The 10,630-nt window shown below is 39.7% G+C and overlaps 1 protein-coding gene across 1 annotated transcript; it reads left to right on the forward strand.

Moving 5' to 3' along the window:
• Positions 1-3,883: 3,883 nt before the first annotated feature.
• LOC104220110 (probable plastidic glucose transporter 1) lies at positions 3,884-10,408 on the forward strand. The gene is made up of 12 exons (XM_009770920.2): positions 3,884-4,213; positions 4,286-4,421; positions 4,721-4,921; positions 5,750-5,849; positions 6,513-6,625; positions 7,516-7,609; positions 7,693-7,849; positions 8,552-8,698; positions 8,801-8,874; positions 9,285-9,373; positions 9,504-9,618; positions 9,954-10,408. Exons 1-12 carry the CDS (start codon positions 4,012-4,014, stop codon positions 10,155-10,157), a joined length of 1,632 nt encoding a protein of 543 aa, XP_009769222.1. The 5' UTR covers positions 3,884-4,011; the 3' UTR covers positions 10,158-10,408.
• Positions 10,409-10,630: the final 222 nt, after the last annotated feature.

A 10,630-nucleotide genomic window follows, 5' to 3' on the forward strand; every position in this document is an offset into this window, starting at 1 on the left:
ACTGTCGAACCGGACGCAATTGCTCAAAACGACCAATTAGGCAGTTACAAAGGGAGTGAGATTTTGAAAGAAGCCATGTACATGGTTGACGAGTTAGAGAAGATAAGATGGTTGGTTGTATGAAGAGAGGGGTTTAGAAAGGGTTTTCGTTTTAACAACAACAACATCGACCCAGTATAATCCCACAAGTGGGGTCTGGGGAGGGTAATATATACGCAGACCTTACCCCTACCCCGAAGGGTAGAGAGGCTGTTTCCAGGAGACCCTCGGCTCAAAAAAGCAACAGGAGATGATATATTAGTATCATAAAAATGCGTAATAAAAATAACAACAATATATAAGAGATATGAAATATGAAATACAGGATACTAAATACGAACTACGAAATAGATGGCTGGTAAGTACAACTAGAAGGTAAAGCCCAGCATCGATAGACGACCAATGACATTCCTAGTCTAACTCCTAACTGGATAGTCTCCCTCTATTGTGCTGTAGAAATATTCTCCCTCTCCTCTAACCTACAACCTTAATGCTCGACCTCAATAATTCCCTATCAAGGGCCATGTCCTCAGTAATCCTAAGTTGCGTCATGTCCTGTCTGATCACCTCTCCCCAATACTTCTTAGGTCTTCCTCTACCTCTCCGCGTGCCCACTACAGCCAGTCGCTCACACCTCCTCACCGGTGCATCAGTGCTCCTCCTCTGAATGTGCCCGAACCATCTGAGTCTTACTTCCCGCATCTTGTCCTCCATGGGGGCCACACCCACCTTCTCTCGAATATCTTCATTCCTAATCTTATCCATCCTTGTATGCCCGCACATCCACCTCAACATCCTCATCTCTGCTACTTTCATCTTCTGGATGTGTGAGTTCTTTACCGGCCAACATTCAGTTCCATACAACATGGCAGGCCTAACCACTGCTCTATAAAACTTACCTTTTAGTAACGGTGGCACTTTCTTGTCACACAAGACTCCCGACGCTAACCTCCACTTCATCCACCCCACCCCTATACGGTGTGTGACATCCTCGTCAATCTCCCCGATCCCCTGAATAACCGATCCAAGGTACTTGAAACTACCTCTCTTGGGAATGACTTGAGAGTCAAGCCTCACTTCAACTCCCGCTTCCGTCGGCTCAACTCCAAATTTGCACTCGAGGTATTCCGTCTTCGTCCTACTCAACTTGAAACCTTTAGACTCAAGAGCATGTCTCCAAATCTCTAGCCTCTCGTTGACGCCGCCTCTTGTCTCGTCAATTAGAATAATGTCATCAGCAAATAGCATGCACCATGGAACCTCCCCTTGAATATGATGAGTCAGTGCATCCATCACCAGGGCAAATAGGAATGGGCTGAGCGCAGACCCTTGGTGCAACCCCGTAATAACTGGAAAGTGTTCAGAGTCGCCTCCTACTGTCCTAACCCGAGTCTTAGCTCCATCATACATGTCTTTAATCACCCTAATATAGTTACTCGGGACCCCTTTATCCTCTAAGCAGCTCCATAAGACCTTCCTAGGAACCTTATCGTACGCTTTCTCCAGATCAATAAACACCATGTGGAGATCCTTCTTCTTATCTCTGTACTGTTCCACCATCCTCCTAATAAGGTGGATAGCTTCTGTGGTAGATCGTCCCGGCATGAACCCGAACTGGTTGTCTGAAATAGACACCGTCCTTCGCACTCTCATTTCTACCACTCTCTCCCAAACTTTCATGGTATGACTTAATAATTTGATGCCCCTATAGTTGTTACAGCTCTGGACATCACCTTTGTTCTTATACAGCGGGACCATTGTACTCCACCTCCACTCTTCAGGCATTCTATTAGTCTTGAATATAACACTAAACAATGCAGTAAGTCATTCCAAGCCTGCTATACCCACACACCTCCACAGTTCAACCGGAATTTCGTCTGGCCCGGTAGCTCTGCCCCTTCTCATCTTACGCATTGCCTCTAAGACTTCATCGATCTCAATGTCCCTACAATTACTTACTTCATGGTGACTGTCGGCATTCCTCGATTCCCTAAGTATAGTATCCTGATCCCCTTCTTCACTTAGAAGTTTATGAAAGTAAGTCTGCCACCTCCTCTTAATCTGGTCATCTCCCATCAAAACTTTGCCGTCATCATCTTTTATGCACCTCACTTGGTCCAGATCTCGAGTTGTCCTCTCTCTCGCCTTAGCGAGTCGGAATAACTTCTTCTCCCCACCTTTATTCGTTAGTTCCTCATACAGACGAGCAAAAGCTGTCGTCTTAGCCTCCATCACTGCCATCTTCGCCTCCTTCCTAGCTACCTTATACCTTTGACTGTTCTCTCTCTTCTCCTCCTCGTCAGTGCTCCCTGCTAACCTTAGGTAAGCCGTCTTCTTTGCTTCCACCTTACCTTGGACAACTGCATTCCACCACCAATCTCCTTTGTGTCCACCATAGTGGCCCGTAGATATCCCTAACACCTCTCTCGCCGCCTTTCTTATACAGTCCGCCGTCGTCGACCACATTGTGCTTGCGTCTCCACTACTTCTCCAAGCTCCCATTGCCGATAACCTTCCTTCCAACTCTTTAGCTTTATCCTTAGTTAAGGCGCCCCACCTAATCCTGGGGCGTCCTCGTACTGACCTCTTCCTCCTCCTTATCCTAATACAAATGTCCATCACCAAAAACCTATGCTGCGTTGAGAGGGTCTCACCTGGGATAACATTGCAGTCCTCGCACAACCTTCTGTCGCATCTCCTGAGGAGGAGATAGTCAATCTGAGTCTTCGCCACCGAACTTTGGTAAGTAACCAAATGTTCATCCCGCTTCGTAAAACTCGAGTTTGCAATGACTAGATCGAAAGCCTTGGCAAAGTCCAACAGCGCAATGCCCCCTCCGTTCCGCTCTCCGAAACCAAATCCGCCATGCACCTCAGTGTACCCACCTGCAGATAACCCAATATGACCATTGAAATCTCCTCCTATGAATAACCTCTCAGAAGGCGGTATACTACGAACAATCTCATCCAACCCCTCCCAAAATTGCCTTTTAATATCCTCATCCAAGCCTGCTTGTGGTGCGTACGCGCTAACGACATTCAAAGTACCCTCACCCACCACCAACTTAATAGTCATTAGCCTATCATTCACCCGCCTTACCTCTACCACAGACTCCCTAAGATGGCTATCTACCAGGATACCCACTCCATTCTTACCCCTCAAGACACCAGAGTACCACAACTTATACCCATCCACGTTTCTCGCCCTCGATCCGACCCACCTAGTCTCCTGGACACACGCTATATTAATCTTCCTCTTCTGCAGGATTTTCGCCAACTCTATGGATTTATTCGTTAGTGAACCTATGTTCCATGACCCGATTCTCAACCTATAGGCTCCCTTGCCCCCTCTACCTCCCCTGCTACCCGACCCACCCCCTGAACCCCACCCCACACTCTGCCCCACCCGAGGACTATATATGAATTATTTAAAAGAAATTTTTTATAAGTGGGAGAATTATATACACTATATTGTAATATTTTTTTTACCGTAATATAATTTAATAGGGGTTTATTTTGTGTTATAAATCACGAATTACGAGTTATGGGTATGGGGGTTTCGTGGAGCGGGTTGCTTAATATGCCCAGATGTAAAAAGGGCACAGATGGGTGCCATGTGTCACCTTCGTCTAATTAAGAAAATATTTGTTAGGATAGTAAGACGGCAAGAAGTTTTATGGTCCAATAGTATAAAATGGGACAACTTTAAATAATTTATTATAATAAAGGGATATATTATACCCTTTTTCGTTATTTAAAAGTACATTTTTTTTTTTAAAAGTGAGGCCAAATACTTAAAAGTAGCACGTTTGGCAAAAAACAGGTTATAAGTGGAATTGGATAATTTCAGGTTTCCCGGTGCAGCTCCAAAGCCGCTAGTGCCACCTGACCCGAGAGATATTTTCAGAATGATTGATCAAAATATACTTTCTCGTTTTGTCAAAAAACGCAAACAACGAGAAGCTTCATCCAAATGCAGCGGGCATTAGCAGTTCACCCTTTTCAATGCTTCTACTCACCCCGTTTCGATCCAAAACCTTACTTTTACAACTCTCCTAAAATTAATACACTGTATCCTTATTCCAATTCTACTTCTTTTTCACTTTCCAGAGAGATAAAAGTTCTTGCTGCTAACAAACAGCAACCCCATGATATAATAAATTCTGAAAATAGAGGTTTTGCTCACTCTTCTGTCTTTTACTTGGCTTTTTCTTTTTTCAAAATTGAATTTCAGTTTTTATTTTCAGATGATGAAAATGAGTTGTTACAAGAAAAGGTTATTGCTGCTGCTGCTGATGATGAATTGGATTTGGGATGGTTACCTGCCTTTCCTCACGTTTTGACTGCTTCAATGTCCAATTTCCTATTTGGTTATCACATTGGGTAATTATGTTATTTGTTAGTTTTTCTTCTTAATCTATTGACTGCTTCTATGTCCAATTTTCTGTTGATGATGAAATGGATTGGGTAATTATTTGGTTATCACATTGGAAAAAAATATTGTTTAGCTCTGACCTTACAAGGAACAACTGTTTATTTTTGTTACTTGTAACTTATTATAGTGAATTAGAATCTAAAAAATGGAAGCTTTATGTTTACTTTAGTGTCCGGGGACTTCAGATGTATCTTGTATGATTCTTAGTTTTTGTTTTTAGTGTTTAATTTTTTGCTATATTATGCAGAGTAATGAATGGTCCTATTGTATCGATAGCGAAAGAGCTTGGGTTTGAGGGGAATTCATTTCTTGAAGGACTTGTGGTGAGCATATTTATTGTTGGTGCATTCATAGGAAGCATAGCCTCTGGTTCCCTTGTTGATAAACTTGGTTATCGTCGCACATTTCAAATTGACACACTACCACTTATTCTTGGGGCAATTGTAAGGTAATCCATTTATGATCATGCATATTGGTATTTGTTGCTTGGCTATATTTGCTATCTTTATTTTTTCTCCTCTTACCCCAAAAGAATTATGCAGTTCTAAGTATAAAACTGTTCCTATAATTTAGGGTAATTTTGGACGTTGATTCATATGCCATTTGAGAATAAATATTTACATGTATAAATAGTTTAGGAAGTACATAAACAAAACATTCCAGATTTAAGATCATAAGAAGGTTTGCGCTCTTATTCTCAATCTATATTTTCTCTTCTTGATAGAGGTAAGAGTAGAAAGTTCATTGTAATTTAATAGAAGCTGGTCTTAGAATTGAGATAAAGTAACTTATCTTTTATAAAGGCTTATCTCAAAATTGACATAAAGTTATGCTTTTCAAGAATTTATCCTCTTAAAGAAAGTAGTATTCCGATGTTACATTTTCTCTAGCAAATGAGTGAAAACATAGTAGAAAATATGGACAAATAGTTTCCTTTTATGAACGTCAGCATAGTTTCGGGACAAACTGATCTCGTGTGAAATGGAGCTGATAGGTAGTAAGATTCTTCGTACTTTATTTTATAACTGAGAAATCCCCAAGGGCCAGTGGCACTCGATTGGAAATTCGGTGGATAATGAGCCCCCCATCCACCCTTCTCCAAAAGATTTTTCATTACTTAAGATGGTGGGACAGTTGCAAATTGGATTATATTCTCATTCACTTGTTAAATCTTCTGGCTTCTTGTCTACGCCTAACAACTGGAAAGAAGAGAAGAATAATTTGCTTGTGCTTTAGTAATTTCCAATTTTGATGTGTGATGTCCTTCAATTGACAGTGCACAAGCTCATTCCATTGAAGAAATGCTCTTGGGAAGATTCCTTGTTGGCCTTGGTATTGGTGTTAATACAGTATTAGTTCCAATTTATATTTCTGAGGTATGCCTCTTAACTTATAATTTCCTTATCTAAGTCCGCATTCTAAAAGTTTTAAAGAAAAGTCATGCTTTAGAATCCATCCTAACTTTTGTTTTTGCTGTTTATTTTTGGGGTGCATGGAGAGGTAAGTCTGATTGAAAAAGATACTAGGGGGAAAATCTGAATAAACTACTTAGTCTTGTGGTTTGGCTACTTTTATCTTCCCAGATTGGAAAACTCGTGTTTGTGTTAATCCAAGGATGAGATTTACTTATCTATGATTCATAATTTAACCTTTCGGGGAAAAAGAAGAAGAAAACGGGAAAATTTCTAGAAGGAACGTATTGAACTTTAGACATCCTCATAAGACATGCTAAAACATCTTGGAAGACAGCTGCAGCTGAGAGATGATAATTTTGGTTTGCAAGTTTTGTGCTGACTGTCCTTGAACATTTTTGGTGAGTGATGTTTTTTCCGTTCTTGTTTTTGAGAGTGATGAGCTATCTTTTACTAAGGAGGGAAAGGCTTCTTGAGAATGATCCTTTGGTTTTGGGGAAGTATTTGTGGGATATTCTTTTGCTTGACAATACATATCTATTCGATCAATCAGATATCTGTAGGGATGCAGAGATACTTTGAAGAGAGATTTTATTTCTCTAATAATCTTAAATGCTTGTATTGTAGGTCGCTCCAACGCAGTATAGGGGCTCCCTGGGGTCATTATGTCAAATTGGTACATGTGTTGGTATCATTGCATCACTTTGTCTGGCAATTCCCTCAGAAAATGATCCGCACTGGTGAGTACTTGTCGTTATCTTTTTCTATTCCACTACCTTCCACCGCAGTCAGTGTACTGAACTTTGTTGAAACGATTTAAATTGATTATGTTGCCATGTTGCAAGAACTCCTAAATTTCAAGTGTGATGGTAATCCATATCTTTACCAGAATCTAGATCCAGCTTTAATGTTGAATTTAAGACTTTATAAAATAATTTTAATCCTTGAGGGCCTTTCTTTGCCTTTCTGCTTTTGAAGTTTAATTTATTACTTTAGATTCCAGCTTCTAATCATCCTAGCTTATGTTATGCGGGGACAATAAGAACCTGTTCTGTTGTCTGGCAATGAACTAGTTGATACTCCTCACCTCTTTCATTTTATGTTCTGATGCTTTTATGGGTCATTTGGTTTGAGATAAGAAAAATTAATCCTGGTATAAAACTCTGCATAACATATGGAGCATTTGATTTCCAATATAAAAACCACGTAAAGGTAACACAATCTCTGCATAACTAATTCAACGTTTGGTTTCCGGTATGAAACTCTACGTAAGTTACTAATATTAGCATAACTTGTGCTTGATCTATGTTACTATAAGGGATAGAATGTGGAGTACGAATACATGTATTATCAATTTAGCAATATGTCGATTAGAGAATCTAAAGACAAAACTGCACTTAAAAGTAGGCAATCCCCAGCAACAGTCCGTGTATTATTACTAGTCTCCTTTTAACAATCAATACATTGTTATTTACCTACATAACAGTTCTTACAATATAGTCCTTGCATAACTAGACCGCGAACCAAGCAACCCGTAGTTTCTTGTCCTTTTAATGGTTGCTTACCAGAAGTAGGCAAGATATGATGCAACAAGCTTTGGCTGTTGATACTTTTATGCAACCATTGGCAGGTGGAGGACAATGCTCTATATTGCAAGTGTTCCAGGATTTATTCTTGCTCTTGGTATGCAATTTTCTGTTGAGAGCCCCCGCTGGCTATGTAAGGTAGCAATTTTTATTCATTGCATGTTTTCATTAACTCCTGTTGCTGTGACTGCCACTAATCTTGCCATGGGAGATATATGCAGGCTGGGAGACTTGATGAGGCAAAAAAGGTCATCAGAAACATATGGGGTTCATCAGAAGTAGATAAAGCTATCGAAGAGTTTGGATCCGTCATAAAAAATGATGGCAGTGACTTGGACAGCTGTTGGCTGGAACTCCTAGAGGAACCACACTCTAGAGGTTGTATGAAGGTGGTTTGTTTGTTAATGCATGATCCTTTATTAGGTTTATGGTGGTTGTTTAGGTTTCGTATATAAATTAACTTCACTATGCTAATTTGATCCATTCCGGTGCCTAAAATCTCCGTACATTGCAACCATTTTCTCTCTTTGTTTGATTAAAATGTTTAAGATTGACTTTGATGATTGTCTCTTAGCTTCTTACAGACTGCGGGGGTTTGATGCGAATATCATGAAAATATGCTTGAAAAGTAAAGCTGCATAGTACCAGGACAGAATTATGATTTTCTGCTAGTATATATGTGGAGCTTTGCAGGATTTCTCTTTGTATGAGTTGGTTGGCAAAATTTAACAGCTGCCTCCACTTTTGAAGTTGAACATTGTTAAAGATGACTTTTGGCATTTAAGTGGACTATCATCTTCCCAACTCAATGGAAGTTATAATCTTCTTCTTTGATTTTTTTTTCCCAAGGACTAAATGTTTTTAATTTTTTTTGTTACTTATTGCTTGTTTGGTGGAAGGCCTATAGTTAATATCTTCATCTGTTGTCTTAAGATTTTTCCTGTATGGCATGCTGGATACTCACACGTCTTGGTGTAATATGTGCCATAATCTGCTGATAGTATGCATGTTGTGGGAGCATGCGCTTCACACAAATGTCAATCCTCCAAATTAGGCTTCAACTTTATTCTTTTTTTTCAGTTGCTACCATTGGAGGTGCCTTGTTTGTACTTCAACAGTTCGCTGGTATAAATGGAGTTCTCTACTTCTCATCCTTGACTTTCAAAGATGTTGGAATCTCAAGCAGCGCTTTAGCAAGCTTATATGTAGGACTGACCAACTTTGCAGGTATTTAATGGGTCTAAAGGACTTGAGACTCACTTTGCATCACCTACTAAATTTCACTTGGTTCCAAGATAATGTTTAGTTATCACTGTGTGCTTTTTGCAGGTGCACTATGTGCTTTATACTTGATGGATAAGCAGGGGAGGCAGAGGCTTCTAGTAGGAAGCTATGCTGGAATGGTGAGGAAAAAATATTTCTCTCCTTAAGTAAAAGTTTTCTTTTGGGTGAAGAAGGAATGGGGTGAATAACATAAATGTTCATTGCTATTGTTACGTCTTAGACCTATATCCATCAAGTGTTTTTAAGATTAATATTTAAGGGACTTGGAATTTATCTTGCTTGTCCTCATGTTTTGAGCCGCTCTGTAGCTTAGACGTCTTGTCTTTTAAGGATTATACACTTCAAAACCTTGCTATGTGTGGGGGAAGTAGCTAGGTGACTGCAAGATAGTCCCCCGTGGCATGTTTCTGGTTCCCAATCCCAACCCCCCCTCCTGGCTCTATAACAGAGAAAGGGATAATAAATATAGAATTCTTGGAGGTCATTTTTCAAATAGTCAACTCACTTCTATCGGATCTGTCTTTTGCAGGCTTTATCAATGTTTCTTATTGTCTGTGCTATCAGCTTTCCATTGGAAGGTGAAATAAGCAACAACTTATCAATTGTCGGAACCATCTTGTATGCATCCATCTTTACCTTTTCATTGAAAAAAAAAAGAGCAATCTTGTATGCGTCCATACAAAAAATGCTCTGAAAATGCTACTTGAATTTCCCTGTGCTCTCTCTTTACCATTTCACTCTGGTGTAGGTATATTTTCACCTTTGCTGTTGGAGCTGGGCCTGTAACTGGTCTTATAATACCAGAGCTCAGCAGCAGCAGGATGCGAGGGAAGATAATGGGCTTTAGTTTCTCTGTTCATTGGGTATGTAGCAAGATCATGTGTGTCATTTCTGCGCTTCAAACTGATTAGCTGCAACCTATTAAGTTGATTGCATGAACTCTCTCTCAGTTTTAATTTTTACATTTTTCCTGCATCTTTTCCTAGCCAATGGGAGTTGAACAGTAAGAAGGGCATTTCTCAGACACACCCTTTACATTATTATTTTTTTGAGCTTTCTATGGCCATTCGTAATTTGTCCCTTTCCTCTTGTTAAATGCTATTCTTATTTTTTCTGTGTAGCCTCTTATCTCAGCAGCAATTGTCCCTCGGTGAAAGATGTTTATACTGATTTGGACTTGTTGATGGTGATTGAACAGGTCTGCAACTTCTTGGTGGGTTTGTTTTTTCTGGAACTCGTTGAGAAATTTGGTGTTGCTCCAGTTTATGGAAGCTTCGGTGCTTTTTCTTTGATGGCAGCAGCATTTGCTTACTATTTTATAGTTGAGACTAAAGGCCGATCTCTTGAAGAGATTGAGATGTCACTAAATCCCAATTTTCAGGGGAAACGTAATTCAGAATGATCCCATCTCATGCTGAAAAAAGATTGGAGATTGTGGACAAATAGTAGGTGCTTGTGCTGATCACTAAGCTGCACGAGAGTGCGCTTTTGCTCATTTCATTTGGACCATCTTGACGCTTTGATTGGTCTGTGGAGCTAAAATTCAAGCTACATTATACACAACACAATTATGTGCTCGCTTTTGTTTCATTCTATACTGTAACTCATAAGCAACGTTGTAAATGATATTGTAATAGTATTATTCTTTTGTTAGTTTCTTTTGTAAACTGAAATATCTTTTTATTTTTTTGAAGGGTCTTTGTTATTGAACCTTCACCTAACAGGGGATTACTGCTGTGTGTGGTACAGTGTCACCTCCATTATTAGTAGGCTCCTATGAAATGATGGCACCGTTTTCAGCTTCAAAGGAGGAGAATTGGACTCCTGACCTTAGCAATTTTTGAAGGGATAAATTATGTAAGAATAGAAAAGGAA

The sequence above is a fragment of the Nicotiana sylvestris genome, chromosome 7, assembly GCF_000393655.2.
Source record: "Nicotiana sylvestris chromosome 7, ASM39365v2, whole genome shotgun sequence".
In the NCBI taxonomy this organism is placed as follows: domain Eukaryota; kingdom Viridiplantae; phylum Streptophyta; class Magnoliopsida; order Solanales; family Solanaceae; genus Nicotiana; species Nicotiana sylvestris.

What these genes read in the sequence shown, in the direction of transcription:
- LOC104220110 (XM_009770920.2), top strand. Translation starts at nt 4,012, where the DNA reads ATGCAGCGGGCATTAGCAGTTCACCCTTTTCAATGCTTCTACTCACCC. An exon ending in TCAGAAAATGATCCGCACTG is followed by an intron (nt 6,626 to 7,515) that starts GTGAGTACTTGT and finishes AACCATTGGCAG; the next exon opens with GTGGAGGACAATGCTCTATA. An exon ending in TCAATTGTCGGAACCATCTT is followed by an intron (nt 9,374 to 9,503) that starts GTATGCATCCAT and finishes ACTCTGGTGTAG; the next exon opens with GTATATTTTCACCTTTGCTG.